The 27,273-nt window shown below is 40.9% G+C and overlaps 1 protein-coding gene across 3 annotated transcripts in view; it reads left to right on the forward strand.

The window, feature by feature from the left end:
* COL4A6 (collagen type IV alpha 6 chain) overlaps positions 1-27,273 on the forward strand; it is a 192,053-nt gene that overhangs the window by 106,129 nt on the left and 58,651 nt on the right. For all 3 annotated transcript variants that reach the window (XM_073361233.1, XM_073361232.1, XM_073361234.1), the window contains exons 5-12: positions 11,260-11,394; positions 13,263-13,307; positions 19,396-19,512; positions 22,133-22,201; positions 23,903-23,938; positions 24,944-25,006; positions 26,167-26,202; positions 26,514-26,555. In XM_073361233.1, coding sequence (XP_073217334.1) covers positions 11,260-11,394; positions 13,263-13,307; positions 19,396-19,512; positions 22,133-22,201; positions 23,903-23,938; positions 24,944-25,006; positions 26,167-26,202; positions 26,514-26,555 — 543 coding nt within the window. The remainder of the gene's footprint in view (positions 1-11,259; positions 11,395-13,262; positions 13,308-19,395; positions 19,513-22,132; positions 22,202-23,902; positions 23,939-24,943; positions 25,007-26,166; positions 26,203-26,513; positions 26,556-27,273) is intronic.

Genomic DNA, 27,273 nt, shown 5'->3' on the forward strand with positions numbered 1-27,273 from the left:
GTCCATGAAGAAGGGAGCCTGAAAATGCCAGCCAGAGGAGAAGGCAGAAAAAAGTTCATTGCCACTCTTGTTCATTTTAAATAGGTTTCTAGGAATGCTGTGGGATTTTTTGGTTTGTTCTCCATGGGCTGAATAATCCTAAATTCCAACTGTTGCTTCCAGTTCATGGATATTTTCCCCGTACTGCATGCTGCAAATTGCACTTAAAATATAGGGCTTCAGCCACAAGACCAGCTTTCTCTCATCCGTCAAATAATAGAATAAAAGGAACAGGTGCAATATATGTGCCTTGAAACTTTGATAAATACCTTTGTATTCTCATTGCAGTGTACAGGAATTGGGTGGTATCCCTTTAAATAGAATGTGAGCCCTCTAGTGGTGCTCTTTGTGTTCTGTGTTTACAGAAGAGCAGGGTGTATATGTAGCTGGGCCTTGTATGCTGTAAATCAGTGGTTCTCAACCAGGGGTACATTAGGGTACACGTACCCCATGGGATACACAAAGGTCTTCCAGGGGGTACATCAATTCATCTACATATGTGCCCAGTTATACAACAGGCCATAAAAAAAGCACTAGCGAAGTCAGTCCAAACTAAAATTTCATACAGACAAAATGAGAAAGTCAGCAATTTTTCAGTAACAGTGTGCTGTGACACTTTTGTATTTTTAGGTCTGATTTTGTAAGCAAGTAGTTTTTAAGTGAGGTGACACGGGGTACATAAGATAAACCAGACTCCTGAAAGGGGTACAGTAGTCTGGAAAGGTTGAGAACCCCTGCCATAAATAGTAAGCCTGGTTATTTGGACTCTGCTGTGCCTGTGTGGTTCCTTCATATTACATTTGTTGTGTAAAGAGCAAAAGACACAAACTCATGGTTCCCTTCAATTTCTGGCATTTGTCAACGGGTCAGAAAAATAACATGATTAAAATATGATAAAAGTGGGAGGCCCAGTTTAATTGATCAGCTGTGATACATAGGTTACTCTGTGGCAGGTCTGTCTTTTCACATGAAGATTTTAAAGTAAACAGAAACCTAATTAGAGGGTAAATAAGACTTCAAGAACTAGTGGGAGTACAGATAATGAGACATAAAGGAAAGGGATGGAAAACGTACCCTCTTTCTGGCAGTTTAGAATTGTGTATAATGAATCCATCACTATGTATTAATCATGAACCAAACATTTTTTAATTATGCTTTTAAATCCAGTCTCCAAAGAGCAGTCAATAGAGGGGAGTTTAAATGACCCCTCACCAGAGCTATAGCAGAACAGATAGACTAAAGTCTAGGCTTTGCTAGCCTGTGAAAGAGCAGAGAATTGTTGATACCATGGGGAGTAGTAGTTGGGAATCATACCAGCTAGAGAGAGGCCCTGCAACAGTAGCCGGCGGGGTCAGCAGATGCTACTGACCCCTTTTGTAACCCTGACCCATTTCCTGAGCCTGGAGTTAAGAAATAAAAGAGCAGTTTTTTGGTAGGCCCCATGCGTCAACCTATGCAGCAGTGGCAGAATTCCTATTGCAGTGTTCTCACCTATTTGCTGTACTTGTGTACATTTTGTGTGAGTGTTGTCATGATTTGGCTCTGATGGAAGAGTAATTTTTAAAAAAATGCCTGTGGTTTTGTTTGTTTTTTACTTTATATATGCTGCTTGGGTTGCCTTTCTGTTGATCTGCAAGAACACTCCAGAAAATTGGAACTAAGCAAGTCCCCGGAGTAGCCCCTCTTTGTTAATTTTCTTTGTAAATAACTGATGCTTTTGTACTGAAAATTCAGTTTAAGACTTGTACACCTCATGGTGACAATAAGTGCCCTTCTGTTAGGTTAGGGCAGAAAAATGTTGTGACAGCTGCTGTCCTAAGCAAATGGGTTTGGGAGCTGTGAAGGGGGTGGTTTTCTAGTTTTGTTTTTTATCTGTAATGAATGGGCACTGAAAATAGGAGGAGAGAAAATAAGAATTAAGAGATTGTAAAATCTCAGAAACCTTTTGTTTCCCTGTGCACTTTTGGGAAAAGTGCTCAGTTCCCAAAATAAAATAAAAATGGGTTTTCAATCAGTTAGACCCCCATAAGCTGTGATCTTGCTGTAAGAGTTCATAATTTAGTCCACCCTCTGAATTTCAATTTTATTTCTTTTAGGACATTAATGAATGTAACATAAGGGCCAGACTTTCATGAAGTGTGAACAGTTCTCACCCACAGATAACATCCATTGTTTTCACATGCAGTTGTCACAATTGTTCACATGCTAGACTTGTGCATGCACAATTTCTGATGCCTGAATAGTTACTAATGTGTGTCAGTAGTCAATTTGCGTGTTCCATCACAGTAACTGTACTCAAATTGAGTGTGCTATTGCAAACACCAATATGCACCTAGCTCTGGGCTCCCTTTAAAAAAAAAGGGGGAGGTGGGGGGTCCTTAAATGCATCATCTTTCTTTTGCAATAGCAAAACTTTCTTCCTCAGTCAAAGATGAAAGCATGTAAAAATAAAATATATCAGCTTTTAAAAATATTTTCTTGAGCGATACAGCTACTTTAGGGGAGTGATTTTCTAACGCTGGCTGCATAGTTACTATGCGTTTTACACCTTGGTGTGAGCATAATAGGGAAGGAAAGGAGTCCAAGTTTTATCTGTGACATAACCCGAAAGATATTGAGATGTCAGGCTAGCTGGGTGGTCATGACCACTTGGTCTAAATAAACAGAAAGAGAGGAGTGGATATGCTAGAAGACTCAGAGTAACAGCCCATCCTGTATTTTTTGGGATGTCACTTATTTGGTATCTCATCTCCTGTGAACCATATAACATAAAGAGCTGCTGATCAAGTGAAAAGTATGATTTTGAGCTATAACCATGCAGAGGATCAGTCAGTGTGATACACGTATGTTATTTTGTTTTTTTAAAAACAAGTTTTGTCCCATATATTTCATATTTATATCTTTGAAATGCGGGTTCATTGACTGCTTCCAGTAGTAAATCATATGGCTTCTTTGTGAAACCCTGTTGACTTTATTTAAACTTTCCATTTTTCAAAAATGAAACCATGAAAAATTGTTCCTGTTTTTGTCAAATTTTCTGCAACATTTATGGTATTTTGATTGAATACTTTAAAAGAAAACTTATCAAAATGTTGCTTTGTTTTCCAAAAACAAGGGTTCGGTAGCATCATTTGCTCCATGGGACAACAAATCATTTAAAAAAATAAAGATTCCAATTTTCCATCATTGTGCAAAATATTTGATCCTTAGAAGGTAGAAAGCTCTTGTGGCTCACTTTTTAAAGATTGCCATGTGAACACGCCAAGTATCGCCTTACATGAACATAGGGTTTATAAGGTGAATCATGAAATTAAATAATTTATTGTAATATGGAAAAAAATTATCTAAAGAAAAATATAGATGTGCAAGTAAAAAAGCCCAAGAGCCTCCTGGTTGGTGTTGAGAGGGTGAGGTGGTTTAGCAGTCCAGGATTTTTTTATCTCTTAGCCATAATTTTTGTTCCTGTGTATAACTTTTATTACTTGTTTTAAGATCAGTGGAGGTGTTTAGCTAATGGAAGTTGTGTGGAGGAATGTAGTGAACGATGTGGCAGGAATGTGGAAGCCATTTTTGCACCTGTATTTCACTGAGTTTTTAGAGGAGGAATTGAAGACTAACTTATCCCATTAAAAGTACAAAGGGATTTTCCGTAGGGAGAATATAATTCCCCAAGGCAGAATTTGACCAGGACACTGCAGGTCTGACCCCTAATTTTTGGAAGGGTTTTTAATTGGTGGTGGTTGTTGGTATAATGATGACTTAGAGGCCCAAGTTGAGATCACAGACCTGTTGTGCTAGCCACTGTGCATGTAGTAAGAGAAGTCACTGCTCCAAAGAGCTTACAGTACAGACAAGGGGCGGGGGGAGAGGAGGAAGCAGAGGAGCAGGGAGTGGAAGTGACTTGCCCACTGCCACACAGCAGGTCAGTAGGAGAGCTGGGAATAAAATCTATGCTGCCTCCCAGTGAGAACAAATCATATTCATGACGACAAGCAGACAGGGGCTCCGTATTTACATCTCATCCATCCGACGGTAGCATTGGCAGTAGCACGGCTGATCACTCGGTATAGCATTGGTTCAGTGGCTTGAAGCTGGATCCTGCAAGGTGAGAAATGTCTTCCACTACTGTTGACCAAAGTAGGAGCTGAGGGCACTAGGCACCTCTAAAGATCAGCATATGATGAAATTGCCCATTCAGCACCAGTACTTCCTGCACTGCAGTCCTTGGATTATCCTGGAAAGTTTCAGGACTCATCCTGTTTAGCTTATACAGTAAATTATAACATTTATTTTTAGGGCCAATTTTTTTTAAAGGGCCTTCAGTTTTCCTCCTATGGTCAATTGTGGGTGCAGCATTTTGTGCACAAGTTTAGACTTCTAAGTACCTGTCTCTGGAGTGCATCATTGGCACCAGCAATTATTTTGCATCAGTAAAACTACACCTACGTTTGTTTGTGGAAGAAAAAGTGCACACACTGGCTAGAGTGAGGCCCCTTTAAAAATGTGGGCACTGAAGTCCCCTCCAATCCAGGGCCCTTGCAGTTCTGTACAACAAATAACACAGTGCCATAATTAATTGCCTTGCTAAGATCACAGGTCATGCCAGGGAAAACAGCACTCCGTCTAAATAATGCAGTCCCCAGTTCAGGAAAGCATTAATACACATGCTTAACTTTAAACATGTGCTTACATCCCATTGACTGTTTAATCCATTGAGTCTTAATTTTAATTAGAAAATAACAGTAATACCTAGCACTTTACATTTTCTGTAGTTACCCTGGCACTTGCTCTGTTTTACGTCTCATGGAGTCCTGTTGACTTTGTCCCTCTTCATTGCTTGCCTGCTGGTGAATCAATAATCCTGGAATAAGTTGCTACTCAAAGTGAGTAAAGGTTATAGACCTGGGCCCCAAATAAGCAAGTACTTATATTATTTTGTGCCAGCGAACTCAAGGAACAGTTTTCATAGCACTGTCAGGTGCATGATCCTGCTCCAGACCTTGATTAGAGAAAACAGTAAACAAATTGACTCTTCTCCTTCCACCAAACAAAAGCATTAAGAAAATGTATGTTTGGAATTCATGGAGCTATGTGGAGCCACCCCAGTCCAGTGAGTGGAAATTTCTGTGGGATATTAAAGTGGTCAAAAGGGACAGGGACAATAGACTAATGGTGACTTCTTTGTTTGCGTGGTAGTAAATTCCTTACTGAGGCATGATCATCGCCCATCATGCTGGCCTTTCAAACTGACAGTCCAGGAGACAGGTGAATTGAAGTGAGAGCCAAGGGGGGCCCCACATTTGATAAAATGATTTCCATTTCAAAAGGCACTGTGATCAAAATGTCTTTTCAGGCAGTTTTGTGTTGTTTCCTTCAATGATGTGGTGCTTCAAAGGGAATATGTTGGCCCCATCACTCAGACACTTTTCAGTCTTGGTTACTGCAAGCAGATACCAGAGCAAAAACATTAGCAACTGGATGAAAAGTTTGAACCACTTGTTTTTGCATTTTTAGCCGTTTGCAATAATAAATAAATAACTTATTTGCAATAAGTGTTTAAATCACATTGAGTTTGTGGCACAAATGGATAAAATCCAGGAAATGCCAAAAGAAATGTAATGTTCTGTCATGAAGTTATGCCATTTGCTTGGTTCCTACCACAGCGACATCACTCCAAGAACACAGCTATCCTAATCGAGAGGTGGTTGGGTAATAAAAAACAGATACACAAATACATTTGTGAATGAAAGCTCATGTTGTGGTTCACTATCATTCACAAGGTTGAGTTTTTTACCTATTTGGAAGTATCCAAACAAGTATTGGGTAGTCATGAAAATGTTCACAAGTCGCAAAAGTTTCAGAGGTTTTAGCACAAGTCCTTATTCATCCAAAAATCCATACTTGGCAGGTGTTGTTTGATATCCATTGTTAAAAAATCTATTTATTAAAAAAAATTGTCATCCAGTCAAGAATTAGAAACAATACCACATGGCATAGGTGTGCAATGGGGACCTGATCCTGATTGGGGGTCCTAGAGGGTACTATAATATAAATATTGAGCAATAATGATGATTAAAAACAGAGAGCTCTGTTGATCTGCTAAAGTTACTGTTGAATGTGACTTAAAGTTTCTCTTCGGCCTTGTCTTCGCTGCTAAAAAAGATGTGGGGTTTCTTACTTCAGGGACTAATGTGCATGAACTATACCGAAGTATTCAGAGGAGCAGCCGTGTTAGTCTGTATCCGCAAAAAGAACAGGAGGACTTGTGGCACCTTAGAGACTAAAAACACAACGAAGACAAGGCACCTTAGTTTTCCTGAGGTTGGGGTAAACTCTCTTAGATCAACCCAAGGGGGAGTGGGGTGAAGAGCTGACCGTATGATAGTTCATGTGCATTAAGATAACCCACAGTAAAAAATGCCAGGTTTCAGAGTAACAGCTGTGTTAGTCTGTATTCGCAAAAAGAAAAGGAGGTCTTGTGGCACCTTAGAGACTAACCAATTTATTTGAGCATAAGCTTTCGAATGCATCCAGTGAAGTGAGCTGTAGCTCACGAAAGCTTATGCTCAAATAAATTGGTTAGTCTCTAAGGTGCCAATAGTACTCCTTTTCTTTTTAGTAAAAAATGCATCTTTTTTAGCAGTGAAGACAAGACATATGTTTCAGCATGGAATACACTGTTTCCATCCTCACAGACTTCAAAGGAAGCAAGGGGAATTCATGAGAGCCTGTTTATCATAGTCTAATCACATTACTGGAGAGATTAGAGGCACTTCGCTGTGTCTTTGTGAGTTTAGTGACATGCCAGACCCATCTTCAAGTGCTATTAAAATCTTCCTTGTGGGATGCTAAGTAAATAGGAAATATTTTACTTCTTAGGATTAGAACACACTGAATTCCCTCATCAAAGTGAAGGAGTACTTGTGGCACCTTAGAGACTAACAAATTTATTTGATCATAAGCTTTCGTGTCTGAATGCATCTGAGGAAGTGAGCTGTAGCTCACGAAAGCTTATGCTCAAATAAATTGGTTAGTCTCTAAGGTGCCACAAGTACTCCTTTTCTTTTTGCGAATACAGACTAACACGGCTGTTACTCTGAAACCTCATCAAAGTGACTCAGACGGAGACAAGACTTGCATAAGGGTCCATGCTGCCTCCACTGGACACATTTATCAAATTGGATATCTCAGAAAATATATTTGTTTAAACTGTAATTTCATATCAGTTCAAGAATTGTTCGTTTAGGGGTAGAATTCCACACTTCTGTAATGATGTGAAGAGTTACACCAAGCGAGGGCATCACAGAAGTGTTTGAAGAAACCTTGATTTCCTTAGCATAGTTGTATCTGAGTTAATAGGTGACCACTTGATTGTAGAGGTGATGTGCCCGTTTTCAGCATATATTTCAGCTGTGTTGCCTTTACATCATCATCTGGCCTTCAGTTCAGAGCGTGCCATTGATGTTTGCCTCCGATTGAAAATGAGGTCATAAGAGAGAGACTGCAAAGTCTTTTCAGATCACAGTCCACCCCCTTGCAAATGTTACAATTCCCAGATAGAAAAGGTAGAAAATATTAAACAGATGGTACACTTGACCTCAGCCAAAAGACCAAGAAGAAGCAATTGCAACACAAGGGTTAGGGTCTGAAACTGTAAAAAAAAAAAAAAAACCACCTGTCCCTGTAATGAAGGTTTCAGAGTAATGAAGAAAGATCATGGGGTATGTGGTAAGATGATCCATCTAGGATGGGAAAGGAAACTGGAAGGCTTAAAAAAATGGATAAAAAATTATTAAAAACAGATTAAAATTACAAGATTACCAGATTAAAAACAGGTTAAAATTACAAACAAATATATATTTAAAATAAACCACAAAACCTTTTTCCTGCCAAGGCCTGGGGTCAGGGTTCCTTGTGCCTCCAGCAACAGCTCCTGAGAATGGTACTCAGTAGGGAGCTGCATTCCTTACTTTGTTCCAGGGAGTTAGTAATGTTAACAGCACTTGCAAGGGAAACACAGAATCTGAACACAGGTCCTAGAAGGTAAGTAAAAGAGGAGGTGGTTTAATTTTTTTAAAAAATGTCAAACTATATATTTTTAAATGTAGAGCCAAATTGTTTGCTGAAATATCTCTATTTAATTTAGCTGAGTTCTGCCAGCTGATAATATGGCCCTAAATGTCTACACATGTATAAAGTGCAAATGATACGGGATTTAAAACTGGTATTTATCTCTTTTGGATAAACACTGAATTGCCTGACTAGATACTACAAAATGTTAACACAAATCTCTGTTTTTGAGTATACGGTTGCCAGGATTATTTTATCAGGACTGCCAATTTAATGCAAGAAGTTCCCATGTCCATTCACTCACCTGGTTGAACTGGCCATCCAATCTTTTATAATCATCTTTGTATGAGTGACATTAACAAGTGTTTTCTTAACAAGTATCCTCTAATGCCAGCAGTTTAAATGGGAATATTTTACTCTCAACCAGTTGTGCTTTTACCTGCCTTCAGCAGATTTGTTTTCTGGGCATGAATTGAAGAGGGACAACACCTGCAGAAAGTTCATATTTCATTGTTGACACTTGTGAGGCACTAGCATCAATGTGTGTCCCTTTTTGACTGAGAAAAAGAGAATTGCAAAGAGAATGGACTATGCTTATCAATATAGAAGAACCTTGTCCTATATGATCAGCCTATGTTGTTCTTATATGCAGTTTTGCAAAATTGTCAAGCCCTTAGCGAGTTCCAGACTTGATTTAAAAGTTTACTTCAAATTACCGGACCAGCATGTGAATTATCTTGTTGATTTCATTTACTAATATTCATTGTAGCTAGAACTAAAGCATGTTTTCTTTTATTTTAAATGTTGTTCCAAATGGAAAACAATACTAGTTAATGAAAGGAAATTGTCTTTAACCTTATTTTTGTGAATATTTTGTGTCCTTGCATGACAGGCACTCTCCACTTTTTTAAAACAGTCGTTAGATTTGGGAAAATGTAACACGTACTATAGAATGTTGATACACATCTTCAGTCTTCTGCAAGTAACATCGGAACACCTGCAGTAAGCTCTATAAGCAGTTACAGATAAGTGTATTCAGATTTAGTGCTTAATTTGTGCCAGAGCTTGGCAGGACTGAGCCCTGGCACCTCTGGGCTTGGCAGTTCATAGCCCTGGCACCTCTGTTCGCTGCATCAGTTATGAATGTAAAAAAATTGCTTGAGCCCAGCACCTAATTGCTTGAGCCCCGGGAACCTCTTTCATTACAAATTAAGCACTGGTCAGATTACACACACTCTTACAAGGCAGCTCTGCATAACTCAGCCTTCGTTGTGATTTCTGTGGTGATACCAGAACAATAAAAGATGTTAAACTGTATTTGTCTCTGCAGTTTTAGAAAAGTTTGCCATCTTCTGGTAATGTTTAGTTACTGCATTATTTCCCCTGCTAATGGAGCCATTGTGAGGCTCTGGTTGCACAAATTGTGTCTGAACACAGATCACAAATATCATGTATTGTGTACATCCTCCAATTGCCACCAGAGTAACACTTTCTTTTCAACTGTAAATTGGTTTCAAAAATGCTGCGTGTTCTTGAGAATTAAGTTGAAAAGCTTGTTGGCGCCTACAAAATAACATTATCTGGATGAGAAAGAGGAAATGGACAAATATGTTTTACTTTTATAATATTGTTTTGTAGTGACTCCTACATATATCTCACTTAATCATTTCCCTGCCATTGCAGGGGCCTTGAGCATTGGTGCCCCTTGCAGCTCCGTCCCTCCTATTCTCTGCCTGTGGCACATCATAGTTTAGTCTCCTGTGGGCTATCATACACTGGACTTCTTTTCGGCTGTTGGATTTAACGTGCAGGCGGTGGCTGGTGTTGGTGGCATATGACATACAGGAGGTCAGATTGGATGATTTGGTGGTCCCTTCTGGCCATGAACTCTATAACTCAAATATGCTGTTGTGGCTGCATAAGCAATTTTGCTCTGAACCCTTTATTCCAGTCTAATTTGTAGATGTGATCTGAGCCAGAGTTTGGGCAGATGAGCTTCAGTGTGGGAAGCAACTTTTTAAAAAAAATTGTTTAACTTGTATCAGCACAAAAAATACACATAGGGCTTCAACATGCAAAGTGCTGCACACTTTGGCCCCAGCCAGCAAAGCAGTTATGCACATGCTTAACTTTGTCTCATTATTTCCTTGTGCTCCCCTATGTATCTGTCTGTATCTAGCTGTTGTCTCTTGTCCTTATGCTTAGATTGTAAGCTCTTTGGGGGCAGGGACCGTCTTTTTGTTCTGTGTTTGTACAGCACCTTGCACGATGGGGTCCTAGTCCCCTTGAATTAAATGGAGTGACTCCTACTTTACAGTGGAGTATTTGAACAAAGAATTGGGCCAGTAGTATTTATCAGATTGGTCAGCTGCAAGATCAGAGTTCAGGATTCTGCATTTCCCCTGCAGGAGATAATGATATTGTAGCTGTCTAAAGCTTTTGCAGGACAAACATTGTGCTCTGTGTTTTCTTTCTATATAAACCCTACAGAAGGTGAACACTTCCCTGGAAAACGGTATTCATGGCTTTTCTCTTCCTAAAGTTAGTCAGGATAGGAATAATGATGGTGCATAAGGGCTAGGGGGGCATGACCTAAATCCACGTATTGTCTACCAAGCAACAGGAGAGGACATTGGAGTCCCCACTGATCTTGAGCCAAGTATGGTGATAGCCTAACATAAATGTGTTTTCTGAGTGCAAGGCTTCTGATTGCATGTGACCCATGCAAGACTAGCCATTGTATTGCATTTCCTGGCTTCCCTCTGTTGTGTTTGATACCAAAACGTTTGGTACAGATGTTTTGTACTTATCATTAAAGCTTGGAACTGGAGGGGTCAACCTCATCTAGAAGTAATAAACCTAATTTCAAATGCCATTCGCCTCCATTGTTCCTACAGCCTGATGAATTGCCAGAAATCCTCCTGGAAAAGTAGGGGTGTCTTATTATTTGTTTAATTCACTCTTTATGCTTCATTCTACATTGTCTGAAATACCTCTGATGAGCATTATAACCAAGAGTGTACAGAGGAACCTTCAGAGATCTTTCCTGATCTGCCTACAGTTCTCTGGCCAGTGTTGTTATATTTGAGACATGCAGGGCATTTGTGAAGCATGGAAAATTTGACTTACCTCTTACTGTAACCCTTTCAGGGTCGACCGGGATCTATTGGGAACCAAGGACCTATAGGTGTTCCAGGATTTGCTGGGCCAGAAGGTTTGGCAGGGCCAAAAGGTGAGAGAGGGGCAGTGGGCTCTCCAGGATCAGCTGGACTGAAAGGAGATAAGGTAGGTTCAGTAAGTGTTTTCCTCTTTTTCCCTGCAGTAGATGTGATCACAGCAACTCTTTATGAGTGAATAAAAATAGCACTGGACTATCTCACTGCTGTTAAGTTTGAGAAACATCTCCAGAGGAACCACTGTGTTTAGTCTGAGGGTGACAATCTTGGTCGCTGAATTATACAGCGTAGTATATACAGTCCAGCCTGTCACCTTCTGTTGGCTGATTCACAGTAAAATGGGCTTCAACATTGCATGTGGGGTCTTTTGCTTTACATAACCATCAGAATGTATTTTGCCCTGACATAAGTCACAAGAAGAGATGAAAGAAGGGTGGGGCATTACTAGGATACCCCTAGAGGGAAATCTAACAGCCGTACCTATTTCTGACAGTCAGATCCTACCAAAGTTAAGTGAGTGATCATCATGTTGGGAGGTGAAATTCTTTGTTGGAAAGTGCAAAGTAATGCACAATGAGGGAATAATATATAAATTACTTCTACATCTTATTAGGTTCTAAATTAACTGTAACAACATTGTAAAAAGACTGGAACATTACTGAACTCAGTGAAAACATCTTCTCAAAGGGCAGCAGTGGCCAAAATAGCAAACACAATTATGAGCCATATAAGGAATGGAATGGAATATAATACAGAAGATATTATAATGCCATTAGTGATCAGTTCTGTCACCCCACCTCAAAAGGGACACAGCAGAAATAGAGGGCTTTCAGAGACAGGTGATGAGAATGAAACAAGACATGATCAAACCCTCATATTAAGAGAGATTAAAAAGATTGGGACTGCTTACCTTATAGAGGAAATGAGTAAGGATTCAGAATAATGACAGGTGTAGAGAAAACAGAGAGGGCACGGCTATTCAGCCTTTCTCCTAAGACAAGAATAAGGGAACATAAGGTGAAACTGAAAAGCAAAACATGCAAAACTGAGCAGAGGATATACTCCACCCCCCTTCCCACAGTGCACAAATATCCTGTGGAACTCATTGCTCCAAGGTGTTGCTGAGTCTGAGGTGGGCAGGATTCAAAACAAGGATAAAAAGAACATCCAGAATTATAACAATAAGGTCTAAAAATAATAATCAAGAGTTCTGGAAGAGAGAAACTCTCCTGCTTTAGGGCAGAAGCCAGCCTCTGACTATCAAGGATTAGGAAGAACCTTTCCCTGACGGACACTTATCCTGGAGCTGCCTGCTTTGCACCTTCCATTGAAGCAGCAAATATTGGCCACTATTGAACCACTTATCCGCTCCGGGATAGCTGCTGCTATCATAGACATTCTCTTTTACTGTGGAGGTACATGCAACATCCAGCAGCTCTAACAGGTTGGCAGAGACAAGACATTATTCAGTTGGAACAGATGCAGGAGTAATGTAAATTAATATAATATTTTGCATATTTCTCAGCTGGCAACATCTGAGAATAATGGTATAGGCTGGTTCAGACAAAATTGCAGATCCAATTGTAACATTTCTTGAAACATTTGTGAGGCCAGGATTTAATCTCTATTGAAAGCCATGTATTATTAGCATCACACTGTGCCCCAGAGGTGCAATAACAATTTGTGTTTCACTTTTAAAATACTGAGTGAAAACATTTTGGGGGAATTAATTTAGCAGCCTGTCTGCTGAGCATCCTCAGTTCCAAGCTCATTGACTGCAATGAAAATGAAGGAGCCTGTGTGCCTAGTATGAGATGTTCCACTCCTTTTACTGAGGATATCTGATCATCTACCCTCACAAGATGTAGAATACAAGAGTTACCTGGGTGATATATGATACATATAAAGAATAAAATGCGTGTGACTGACGCATAGGATTGTCCAAGTAAAGTATTACTTGTGTCCTCTTTCCTTTAGGGTCCAATGGGAGTGCCTGGATTTCAAGGCATCAATGGGATTCCGGTGAGTTTTTGTGTGTAAATATATAAATATAAGGCAATTGCATTTGAGCACAGAGACAGCATCCCAGCATGCACAAGGGCACAATGCCAGGCTCGTCCCAAACCTTTTCTATAATATTTATTATAATAATTTTAATGTAATTATTTTACCACTTTATCTCCTGTCTGGGGTAAAAGAGGAGGGTTGATTAGAGTCTATAGGGGCTCTATGTCATTTGTAAGCGACTCGGATATCTTGATGGTAAGTATCAGATAAATGGACATTTGCAAGGGATACATCCATGTTGTATAAGAACGAGAACTGAGTCTGAGGCATGTTTGCACCTATAATTCAGCCTCACCAATGTTCGAAGGTGTTCACATCCAACATTTTAGTTCAGAACTATTTCTAGTAAACTCTTGTTGCGACTGAAACTGCTAAATTGGAGTTGAGAGACCCTACCACCTGGGGCTAATTAGTTCTAATTTGGATCTGGGCTGGTCAGAACATTTTGCCAATAAAACAGGAAAGAGGCAGCTACAGCGTTTTCCAGATAATAGAGCTAAATACAAACTCTCCCCAGCTTATCCATTTTATTTGCTTTCTTTTTCTTTAGAACTTTGACAGAGAACTTGAACATTTTTTGTCAAAAAATTGTTTTCTGTCAAAAACTGAATTTTCATAATAAATTCAAAATCCAGAATATTTTTACTTGTTCCACTCTGTTTTCTTGCAGCTCTTCTTGCATAGATGTCTTCCAGATCCCTTCCTTATTGGTTCTGGTTTTGTGATTTGTTTTTTTTTAATGATGCAGACTATCCTCTTCTATTCTTTTCTCTCTCTACATTATTTGGTTCACTTTGCATTTTTTCCCTTTCTATAGTCTAATTCTCTTCTGTTCTTTGCTGATTTTTCCATTTTCTGTATCCTTCTTTCTTCTCCACCTTGTGTGTTCTCCCTCGCTCTCTTTTCTAGAATTGATTAAATACTCAAAAAACTGACAGTTTCTGAAAATGTTTGTTGGAAATGTGCAGTCGGGACCATGTGGGCAAGCTGTGCTCTGCTCTCTCCTGTTCCACCCAAGTTCCTCTCCCTGCCTTCAGCAATTTCTTTCTTTTCTCCTTCCCCTGCTTATCTTTTGCCTGCTTTCTGTTCTCTTCTGCTCCCTTTCCACTGAGGTTTTTTTTCTTTTTCCACCAGCCAATCCTCAAACTGTAACGAGACTGAGCTGTTCCCATAATATTGAATATAATTGAACACATTGTGGGAACAAGCTGTTCTCAGGGTGTTTTTTCAAATAAGGCTCTGGGGAGTGGGAATTCCCAACATGGCAGAGGGCGATACTGTCGTGGAGAGTGCTAGGAAGCTGGCAGCTACAGACATTCTAAGCAAAGGCTAGGGGAGTTAGACAAAGGGGATTTGAAACCTCATGCCTGTCTGGATCTGATCTGTTTTCTTTACAGCATGCTGCAGGTGGATGAGTGGGAGGAGGCTGATTTTGCTCATTGTGAAAACAGATTATTCAAGAGTATGGCCCTTCTTCCTCTGAACTCGACTGGATTGGAGCCATCTTCCCCTTACAGATGCAGAGAAGGGGCAGTGGAAATTTTAAAAGCAGTGCATTTTGTTTTCATTCTTGCTGCTGAGATAAATGGCTTCTTTTCATGGTGAAAATAGAGAATCCTGCTACTTGGAAAAATATGTATAGTTCTCCAGTATTATTGTAATCGCATTTCAGGATAGGGAAAAGCTTAGACTTGTTGTGAAATACATATCTACAGTCATTATCTAGGGTGTGTGTGGAAATACATTGCTTTGCCTGCACAAGAGTTAACACCGTAACCGCTGTTCTGATTATGGTATGTGGGCGTGAGGGTGTGTGTTTTATTGGTATTCCTGAGGTTTGCTCAAAGGGGACTCCTAATGGTGAGCCTGTGGGAGGTGGTGGTCAGCTGAGGTCACCTGTGAGATGTTGATAGCTGGTAAATCATGGTGTTGCAGTTGGGCTGATGCATCCCTTTGATCTAGTACATACAGCAGCAGCATGTGTTTATTAATTGTTAGCCTTAGACAGATTGTAGAAAAGGCTTTTAAGTCCTCCTCTCTACTGTATATGTTTAGTTTTTCCCATGGGGATTAGTTTCAAACACATCCCTGGCAAAGGTTTGGAAATATAGAGAGAAGATTTATATGGTTTTAGCTGAGTATACAGGACTCTAAAAGGAAATGTTTCTACAAGTGGTGAGTCATTGCCTGTGCCAGGAAACACAGACCTGGGCAGCAAGAGACTATATGTTGATCTTGGCGCTGGTCAGAATGGTCCCTTTGCTCTAATGCTAAATGAAGCTGCTTATTAAATTAGTTTTGGTTCACTCTTGTTTGCATATGTTTCCCTCTTTTTTTAAATATTTGTTGAGCTCTCCCGTTAAGATTGCCTTTGCACGAAGTCTGTCTGATTTAGAAAGCACGCTCTTCAGAGTCACGGTGTTAGGGTAGAGAGAGAGAGAGAGAAAGCAGGGCTCTAGTGCAGGGGTGGCCAACCTGAGCCTGAGAAGGAGCCAGAACTTACCAGTGTACGTTGCCAAAGAGCCACAGTAATACGTCAGCAGCTCCCCATCAGCTTCCCAGCCCCCAGCGCCTCCCACCCACTGGCAGCCACCCCGATCGTGGGGTGCAGGAGGCTCTGGGAGGGGGGAGGAGCAAGGGCCTGTGGCAGAGCCAGGGGTTGAGCAGTGAGCACCCCCTGGTGCATTGGAAAGTTGGTGCCTATAGCTCCAGCCCCGGAGTCAGTGCCTAGCCAAGGAGCCGCATGTGGCTCCGGAGCCACAGGTTGGCCACCCCCGCTCTAGTGGGACAAGTCACTTTGGAGGAACCGGTTCCCTTTTCTACTTCCCAGGGAACCTTTTCCTTTATGAGCGCCCCCAGCCCCCCTCCCCGCCCCACACACACATTCTGTGTTAGCATGAGCCTGCGAATCATCCACCCTGCCATGCCATAATTACAGACCGTAAAGTTCTCCTGAATTAGTCTGTTGTGGTACCTGTTGTTCCTTTTGTGCTGAGCTAGCAGATCGGGCAAAGCATGTGATAGCCGGAATTAGAGAAGGAGAGAGCAATGAAAACAATTAGTCACAATTTTTCAGGCCAAACGAGCTCTGTTGATCAGTGTGGAAAAGATCTCATTTAAGGCTAGATCCTGGGAGATGATGGGTACCTGCACCACTCAGTGAAGTTAGAGAGTTGTGGTTGCATCTCTCAAGATCAGGCCCTTACAACAGGATGTCACAAATTAACTAAGAATACAGATTAGCCAGAAGGTAGGGAATCCTAGGCTTTTCCCAGTCTGAGGGGAATGTATAATGTATGTGTGTGATGCTTTTTCAGAAGAGGCTTTAACTATCTAACATGTGGACGTTATGGAGACTGATACTGCTATTTAAATTCCAAGCGCCAAGTGCTAACACCTTGGTATTGTGTCATTGCCTGTCATTTAAATACACTTCACTCTACTTGTGCTAGTTCCATTGCACTGTCCCTTTTCTGTAGGGAGAAGGAAGGCATTAAACCAGTACTACACCAGTGCCTGATCCCTCTGCACAGGGCCAGATTCTGCCCTGAATTACGTCTGTACTACCCCATTGCTTCAAGTCAGTGAAGCTAGTCCAGGTTTATGATGGAGTGAAAGAGATCAGAATCTGGCTCATCCAGTACAGAAGGTGTTATTAGGATGCTAGGATAGAAATGAAAAGATAGCATGTGGGGTCAACGTGCAACAATCTTTGCTGGAAAACTTACAAAAGCCCTTCCTGTCCCCAGAAAAGCAACGTGTCCCATGGGATATTTGCTGTATGAACCAATAGCATGTGTTGGGTTTGAAAATAAGAGCAGTCATGACCCAGTGTTTGTATTTCATTACAGAGTAGCACGTTGACGTAAGATATGTTACAGCCAAGCTGAAGATAAGCAAATTAACAGTGATTAGAGTGTTTTATTTTTTTAAAGATTCTTTTGTGGGGAGCATGATATTGTGGTATGAACGGTGGTCTGGGGCCTTGTCTGCACACAAACTTTTGCATGGTTTAATTAAACTGGTTTAGGTATAGTGGTGCAAAACCCTGTGTGGACACTCTTATTTCCATTTAGCGTAGCCCTGTTCCTTTTTGGCTTAAGCGAAACCAAAGTGAGCCACTCACAGAGGTTTGCACCTGTTGAACTAATTCAGTTTAAATTCAGATCGTTAGTTAAACCAGTGTAAATCACTGTGTAGACAAGTCCTGAGAGTTCTATTTCCAAGACTGCCACTAAGTTTCTGTGTGTCCTTGGGCCAGTCACTTCGACCCAGATCTTCAGAGGTATTGAGGCTCCCAGAAATCAGGGGAAGTTAGAGGCCTAAATACCTTTGAGGATCTTGGCCTTAACCTCTCTGTGCCCCTGCTGTGCTAGTTTCATCATAGATGAGGGGTTTGAGGTGCAGGACGGGGCTCCAGGTTTGGGGGGCTCAGGGCTGGGGTGAGGGTTGGGGCTCGACGTTGGGGCACGGACTTACCTCCAGCTGCTCCCGGTCAGCGGCACAGCCTGGGGGGCTAAGGCAGGCTGCCTGCCTGTCCTGACACCGCATTGCGCATGCCCCAGCAGTGGCCAGCAGGTCCGATGCTAGTAGGCGGGGGGGCAAGACGCTCCCCTGCTGCTCTTGCCTGCCGCAGGCACCACATCCCAGCTCCCATTGGCTGGTTCCCAGCCAATGAGAGTTCGGAGCCAGTGCTCAGGGTGAGGGCAGCACGTGGAGCCCCCTGGTCCCCCCGCCTAGTAGCCAGACCTGCTGGCTGCTTCCGGGGCACAGCGCGGTGCTCCAGGAAAGGTAGGAACTGGCCTGCCTTAGCACCGCAGCACTGCTGATCAGACCTTTAGCAGCCTGGTCGGTGGTGCTGACTGGAGCTGCCAGGGTCCCTTTTTGACTGGATGTTCTGGTCGAAAACCGGACACCTGTCACCCTAAGTGAGGCATCAGAATGAAAGTGACGTGAATTTGGCTCCAACGGTCATGCATGAAGAATGCAGCATTCTGTAGCTCATTTTTCACTTCCCTCGGATGTGTCATTAATGTATCTAATGCTGCACCGTAAAGATGAATCTTCGGGATTAATTGAAAATGGCTTGTGAAATGGTTCAGGGCTAGGGCCGTGGAGACAGACAGAGCTGTCAGATATGTACTGCTCTCCTTCTGGTCACAAAATTCTGCCTCTGAATGGCACACATCTCATTCCTGTGGGAAGGAGGATGGAATGAGGAGACACTTAATAGCCTGGCATTTTCTTTGATTGATGGTTCTGCCTGCCCTTGTATTGTCCACACAACCCCTATGTCACTCAAGAGAAAGTAATTAAAAGGGCCATATTCTGATCTTCTTTACATCAGTGTAAATCAAGAGTGACTCCACTGTAGTTAATGGAGCTACCCCAATGTAAAACTGGTGTGAGATCAGAATCAGGCTCATTTCCCTGCTATTAACTGATCATTACAATGACTTTTGTTCAAGGCAATTAGTAAAAGGCTTTCGGGTCAGTGAAATAATTTGAATGTAGAACAGTTTGGAACTGTCAGTGCGCAGCACTGTTGGGCCTATTCCTGCTCTGACTCTTATACATTCAGCTCCCACTGATGGCAACTAGGAGTTACACCCCTCTGTGCACTAGGCCCATTGCCTGCTGTTTCCTCCCAAGTGTGCTGTATTGCTTGCACTGTGCTGGAGGAATGTAGAATGAATACTGCCCTGCTAGGACCCCACAAACACAAGATGTTTGTGCTTCTTTTGACACTATCCCAGGGAGACAGATTTTAATTAATAATCAGATAAATTTATCTAAGAGTTTTGCAGTCAGGTTCCAAGGTAGAGAGCACAGGCTGATTAAGCTCTTGCTACTGCCCTCTGCAGGCTTGACTTTCTCTGCAGGTGGAGGAAAGCTGCCGCACGGCAGAACTCAGGGGTGAACCCTAGACTGTCTTTGTGTTGTGCTGTAATGTGGTAGACGATAGGATTTGTGGGACAATATTTTTAGTGCTAAAATATTGTATATAATTAATTCTCTCTCTTTCTCTCTCTCTTTCATACAGGGCCACCCTGGCCAGCCAGGGCCCAGAGGTTTTCCTGGCCTTGATGGCTGCAATGGTTCTATTGGGAGTCCTGGTGTTTCCGGGTTGGATGGGTTTCCTGGTACACAAGGGCCACCTGTACGTTCTTAGGCTAACACAGTATTTTCTGGCGCTCTTGCTATTTACTAAATGACTCATGAATCCTTGGGGAACATGGATAGTGTTATTTGAAAACAACTCATGTTGTTTCTAGGTGAATTTTTTTTTAGATTCAGTGAATAAAAGAGTAACTTTAGAAGATAAAGTTCCTGAAGGTGGGTATGTTGCCACATTAGAATAAACCTTCAGTCCCTGACAATCCTCACGTGGACTTCAAGGTGAACAGGATCTAGCCCTTATGTGTTTAATTCTGCGAGGTGCTGAACGCCCCGACTGACTGTAGTAGGAATTGGAGGCACTTGCAGGATCAGCCAGAAGACGCCCAATTCAGAAAAGCATTTAAGTGTGTGCTTCAGTGCCATTGAGTCAATTGAATTGAATCGTGTGCTTAAAGTGAAGCATGCACTTTAAGCACCCTTCCTGCATATGGGTACTTTCATGAACTGTGGTCTAACTCAGGAAATTGAGGTCTTAGGATACTTAGGAAAGATTACCAGCAATTTAACAAGCTGAATAATTGATTTACTAGCTGTAATGGTTGCTCTGGATACCTCTTGTTATGAGCAGCATAACATAGTTTTGTGCAGTATGTCACAAGATATGTCTAGCTGATGCCAACTCTCATCAGTCCCTTGCAAGACACCTTTTCATAATGTGTCAATGGTTGGCTAGATGGAAGGATTTCAAGTTAAGTCTCAAACTGTTTGACTAGTCTAATTCCACTTGACAGCCTAACAGTGACTATAGTCTTGACTTGCTCATTTCCATGGCACTGTTGGGAATCCATTAGTGCATTATGCAAGTCTGCATTAATCTACATTTGCTAAACAACATCAGCAAAAAAGACTAATGGTAAAATTTTCAAAAGCATCTAAGTCTCTTTGAAAGTCAATGGGATTTAGGCTCCTTAATGTGTGAGTCACTTTTGAAAATGGGACTAAAGCTCCTAAATTACTTGGAAAAAAGAAAAGGAGTACTTGTGGCACCTTAGAGACTAACAGATTTATTTGAGCATAAGCTTTCGTGAGCTACAGCTCACTTCATCAGATACATTCAGTGGAAAATACAGTGGGGAGATTTATATACATAGAGAACATGAAACAATGGGTGTTACCATACACACTGTAACCAGAGTGATCACTTAGGGTGAGCTATTACCAGCAGGAGAGTGGGGGGGGAACCTCTCCTCACTGTATTTTCCACTGAATGCATCCGATGAAGTGAGCTGTAGCTCACGAAAGCTTATGCTCAAATAAATGTGTTAGTCTCTAAGGTGCCACATTCTTCCTGTTCTTTTTGCGAATACAGACTAACACGGCTGCTACTCTGAAACCTGTCATTAAATTACTTGGGCACTTTTTAAAATTTTACCCTAAGCCTTTAAATAAAGCATAAAGATATGCAATTATTTTCAACGTTGTACAGTACCCTAGACACAGAATGGACTGGAAAAATGATCTTACAAACTTAACTCATATGAGTAATAGTTGGCAAATACGAGTGACACTATTAATGTCAATACACTGAATCTATATAAAAAGTGTGGTACAAATGTATGCATGTGTCGAAACCAGAAGTTGACAGGACACTGAAAAACCCTAAGCAATATGATCAAGTTTAAGCAATGATTTCTAGAGAAGCCCATTTACTCATACATACTGTTCAAATTTCTTTTTTTGATAATCCTTGTAGGATTATATTTTTGGCCATAAGAGCTGGTTCTGCTCAGCTATCTTCCTTCAAATTAAATTGGCAATTAACATGAAATTACCTAAAATAAATCCAATAGGATGATTAAGATTAAGATCAGCTGGCTAAACCTAGAGCTATAAAATGAATTCATCCTGTATATAACTGCAGTTTCTTCAGTGGAGTTATCCCAGGATTCAGTTTGTCCCATAATGATTAATGTGTCTAAATTAAGTTTAATTCAGTGGTGATTGGTTCAACCCGTCACAGAACAGATACGTGTATGAACAGAGATGTTAATAATAGAGTTACATACTATCAATGAATATGTTAAAAATACTGGGACTCAAGCCTTGTCTACACTAAAGGGGGGAGATCGATCTAAGTTACACAACTTCAGCTACGTGAATAATGTAGCTGAAGTCGATGTACTTAGATCTACTTATGGCAGGGTCCACACTACACTATGTTGACTGGAGACGCTCTCCCGTCGACTCCCCTTGCACTTCTTGTTCAGGTGGAGTACAGGAGTCGACGGGAGAGCGATCAGTGGTCAATTTAGTGGGTCAAGACCTGCTAAATCGACTGCCTATGCATCAGTTGCCATGCGTCGAACCCCTGATAAGTGTAGACAAGCTTTCAGTTGTCTGAATCCTCAAAATAAGAGAAAAATCTAAAGTAAGTGGGGAGAATACCAGATAAAATGTTTGTAGAGCTTCATTTAATTATAGCATGAAGATGCTTTGGTGTGAGAAGGTAAATATAAAGGGGTAGGTCCTCAGCTGGTATAAATTAGCATAGCTCCATAGAGGAGGGTCTGCCTCAGTGTATTTTGCTGAAAAAAAATTTCAAATTTTTTTAATACAGATTATAGAAAAATAGCTTTGTAAATTCATTCTTTTAAAAACAGGGTCGCTTTGGTCCCAAGGGTCCCAAAGGAGAACCTGCGTATGCCCAAGGTGGCCTTAAAGGAAGTAAGGTAAGAATTGTCAACATGCAGGAGAAGAAATAGCAGAAGAAACCTACATGCGCTCTGAATGCTACAGGGTCGATACTGTAGGTTAAATCACGCACAATGTTGGGCAAGGGTTCCATGGGTATGCTTGGATGCAGAGGCACAAATTATGGCTTATGAAAGCAGGCCGTAGCTTTATTTTTAACAACATAAACATTATTACACTGAAAACCTACAAGTACGTAGTCCTTGCAACACAGATGCAAATTGTTCATCCGTCAGCAGAACTAATGTACACCCGCAGGACCATGCTCACCATGTCCGATTGTCCCCATATAGTTAGTAGACCATTGTTGTAGGGCACACCTAAGGATCTGGCACCTCTAATGCCAATTCCTGCACCTGCAGAAACCAACCATCCTCAAACTGAGAATGAGGGACCTCCTGCAGGCTTGTCCTGCCTTGTGTGAAGCAGTGGCAGGAGCTTCTAGGTGCAGGAATAACATGGAAGAGACCTTCTGTAGCAGCCACGACCCCTCTGTACATGGTCGCCTTCTCTCTCACATTAGATCTGTTGTGATAAAAAGCCAATGGTAGTCCTTGCCCTTAGAATTCCAGAGCGAAATCCTGTGGCAAAAATTCCTATTGACCTCAGTGGGGCCAGGATTTCACCCTGTCTCCATTAGTTAGGTAAAGCCACTGGATCATTTCTGAGTGCGACCAGCAAAATCTCTAGTGTATGTTAACATTACTCTTGCCGTTGGATTCCAAGCACTACCTGTTATCCCCATTGCTCTTTGACTGGGATGTACCAACTGGAAAGCTATTATATTCTTTAAACACATGAACATTATGGACTCGGTCCTGGCCCCAATGAAGTCAGTGGGAGTTTTGCCACTGACTTTAGTTAGGTCAGGATTTCACCTTATGTGATTAATGAGGAACTGAGATGTTTTTATTCCTGAAGTAGAATTTATATATATATATATATAAAATAAGAGTTTTGATTGCACAAGGAATGCAGGATCTGGCCTGAATCTACAAAGGGCTCAATACTTCCAGTGGGGTTCTGAACGGGTTGCATTAAAGCCATAGAGATTTGAAGGCATTCATTACCTTTCTGCATCCAGCCCTTGATATATCAAGTAAGGGAGAGAGAGTGTATGTGTGTGTACTTACATACTCTGGTGCTACATAGGTACTCACTACTACTAAGTTATTAGAACTAGTCAAAGTGGAAAAAATTTTACAGAATTTTTTCTCCTTTTTTGGTCAAAGTTTTGAACTTTTCTGACCAGTTCTATCAATTTTATACACTAACTTATTAATTTTTATTAAATAGATAATTATTCATGAACTTAGACGTTCATGGAAAATAATCACCATCTGAAATGTTAATAATAAAAGGTATGTTTAACAGTAAACAGCACTTTTAAATTTTTTTTTAAAAAAAATACAATATTGTACTGTTCACTGTACAGATTTGATTTTCTCAGTGTTGCCTTTGCTCAGACATATATGAATGCAGTTGCCATGGCTCATGGATTCTGGACTTCCTTCACTGTCTGATCCAAATACATATTATTTAAGTATAAATATTTTTTCTAATTACGTGATCTAATATTTACGTACCTAAAATATTCCTGTTTATACAAAATATAATGACCATAAATTATATTTTGTTATTATAATGTATTTTTCATGACTTTATTTTTTAATTTTTAGGGTGAAAATGGTCTTCCTGGATTGGATGGGATTTCTGTAAGCTAATTAATTTATTTTTGAAATCATGTTTTTATGAGTATTACTGTAAAGGAAAATAATACTATAGTTTTTTAGGTCAATTCCCTCACATTAACTGTTTGCATTAATCAGCTTAGGCACATTTCTACTCAGTGGTCCAAATTCTGATCTCAGTAAATCCAGAGTAATTCCACTGGCTTCAGTTACATTACTCCAGATTTGCACCATAGCAAAGGAGATTGGATTTTGGACATACCTGCAGTCAATTTTACATTTAAAGCCAAACACCCTTCTAATGCTAAACTCTGTAACAATGATTTTCCAGATAAACAAATGCTGATAATGTCAAATGAATTGTTATGTGTTTTAAATTAGATGCATTTTTCCAGGGACATTGTCTATGACTTTAAGACACACCCTGCCTTCAGCTTGTCAGGATTTCATTAGGAAAGGCCTGGTCATTCTGTAGGTTTTTTCAATCTGCTCTTCCTTGCGATTCCCATTCCATCACTGAAGAACTGAAAGGGACACTGCCAAGTTGAATTTGGCCTTGAATTAATATTTTGTAAAAGCAAACTTTTATCAAACATAAGGCTAATGGAAATGGTTCCCTTATCTGTCACCATGCGCCGCCTCCTACAGTTTTTGGAGGGAAAGTTCCAAAATGGCAGAGCAGTGTCTTTTTAAGAGCCTAGTCTTGTGAAATGCTGAACATCCTCAGCTCCCAGGGAAGTAAGTGAATTTAAAGGTACTCAGCATCTCGTCGAAGGTACTTGCTATCTCACGTGACGGACAAAATTAATTTTTGCTTTTGGGGTGAGGGTATTTGCTTTGTTAATGAATAGAAGTCAGTGTTGTGTTCTGGTCTGTCTTCTTGTGTCTTAATATTTTCTCATGTATTAAATTAACTGGGATCAGGCATCAGTGAAGGGCAGATAAGAGTGGTGGCAACTGGTTAAATGGGAGGGTGGGATCTGGAAGAGTTGAGTTCTTTAATACATTTCCTAAAACTTTTTATGATAGGGTGCAAAAGGTTTCCCTGGCCCAGCAGGTTCTGTGGGTCCTATAGGATTGCCAGGTTTGCAGGTAAGGAAACCTTCACCTTTGCATTCAGTGTTGTTAATAAAGTAGAGCTATACACAGGCATTTTTCCACCATTGTCCATTTTCATGTCCCTGAAATTGTTTGTTTTGATTACCTATGTGAAAATGGTGATTTGGCTACAAAAACCTGCATGGCTGTGGAACCGAAGTGAAAATCATTGCCTTTGAAAATGTAATAAAAACAGGAACGATTTCAAATTTGCAATAATAGGAAAGCTCCGTTCACTCTCTTCATCCAACTTGGTGAACCCATTGCAGTGCAGACTCACTGCATGGAACCTAATATTGGGAACAACATATGTAGTTGGCCTTGTAAGTACAAACTGGACAAGACAGCATGATGTAACACTCAAAATGGGAGGAGAGGAAGTTGGATCCACTGTAGAGCAAAACTGACCATGTTTATACAAGAAGGGATTGCAAATGCAGCAGCATCACTTTTAAATATAGAATATTTTTGAATTCAGAGTATATTGCGGGCACTAGAGTAAAACTTCTGCTCCTTGTATGGAGTATTGGTCACTAAGGTCCAATCCTGCAAACACATGCATGCTTGAATTTATTAATGTGAGTAGTTCCTACTCATGGTAGCAAAAGTTTAAGCATTTGCAAGTTTGCATGTTCAGGCCTAAGTCCCCATGCAGTAACCTGAAAAATCACCTTTGATAGAGATGCATTCAGGAGACCAAAAGACGGTTTCAGTTTGGCTCGTGTAAAAATGCAAAAACTGCAGAACACCTGTGTCATTTTTGTGAAATGATTTCAATTTGGGGCCATAGATGCTGGAACTAGGGATGCTGAGGGTGCTACTGCACCCCCTGGCTTGAAGTGGTTTCCATCATACACAGGGTTTATAGTTTGGTTCAATGGCTCACAGCACCCCCACTATACAAATTGTTCCAGCACCCCTTTTTGGAGCTGTAGTTTTCTTCAAATTGTTCGTTTTAATTTATCACAATGACAATATGCTTTCCTGGCCACTTAAAACCACTGAAGGTCAAGGCCCACTGATGTCAATGGGTCTTGGGTCATCCTCAACTGAGCAACACTTCAAAATTATGTTAAACACCCAGACATTTTTACATAGTTTGCAGTCAAGTTTAAAGTTAAAATAAATAAAATCTTGATCTTGTTCATGTTTAGGGGCCACCGGGTGCAATGGGGCCACCAGGACCAAAAGTGAGTACCTTCCCTTCATGTCTGCTTTTCATACCTGAGTACTAAAGAGAGACATTCCAGATTTTTTGCGGGGAGTTTATTATTTTTTATCGTTTCTGTTTTCATCCATTTAAATGTAAATATTTTATACCCTTGGATGAAAGGTGCTAACCCAGGCCAGGATTTAGCAAAGTACTTGTGCATGTGATTAAGTCCCACTGAAGTCATATGCTTGAGCACTTCGCTGAATTGTGACCCTATGTGCTAATTTGTCGTCGTCGTCTTCTTCTTCTTCCTTCTTTATTCATTAATTCTTACTGTTTTTTCTTCAGGGTAACATGGGATTAGGTTTCCAAGGAGAGAAAGGTGCAAAGGTAAGTGGAACGGATTCACTTCTGTAGAGAACTACAAAAATAGTTATCCATAGTCCTACATGTGCCCACTAGAAATATCCCCTTCAGACATGAGTCCTCAGCTCTGGCCTTGAGAAGCTCACTACGCATTGTTATTTGACCCTGTGTTGGTAGTGCTCAGAAGGGGGATAAACAAACAGGAGGTGATTTCCCAAGAAGAATTTCTTTTAGGACACTTACTACCATGGTCAAGAATTCAACCCAGAGATATTTAGAAGACAAAATGGAGTCTGAATAGGAGGAGAGCTAAGATTGCAAAGGGAATGGGGCTAGAGTTTGGGAGGCATTCCTCACAGCTGGAAAGGCAGTGGTGGATAGAGAGGAGAATGAGAGAAAATTCTTCAATGCCCTGATCCCACATGATGCTGAGCATCTCCTGCAAGGAAGGACTCCACTGAGAGATGATGGCCCTCAGTACCTGTCGGATCTTTATCCTTCATTCCATTCCATTCCATTTCTTAGGTAGCTCTCCTGTTAAATTAAACCCACTTAGCTTGGTGAATATAATGGGTTATATTCTGGACTGACATAAACTCTGTACAGGCCCATTGTCCCCAGTGGGATTTACCTGGCATGCACACAAGTGCCAATCTAGACCTGCTAGAGCCTCGCAGGGTGAGATTTTTCAAAAGTGCCCAGCATTGGCCTGACTCTGCTCCCATTGTGGCTAGTGGTAAAA

The sequence above is a fragment of the Lepidochelys kempii genome, chromosome 9 (assembly GCF_965140265.1).
Source record: "Lepidochelys kempii isolate rLepKem1 chromosome 9, rLepKem1.hap2, whole genome shotgun sequence".
Classification (NCBI taxonomy): domain Eukaryota; kingdom Metazoa; phylum Chordata; order Testudines; family Cheloniidae; genus Lepidochelys; species Lepidochelys kempii.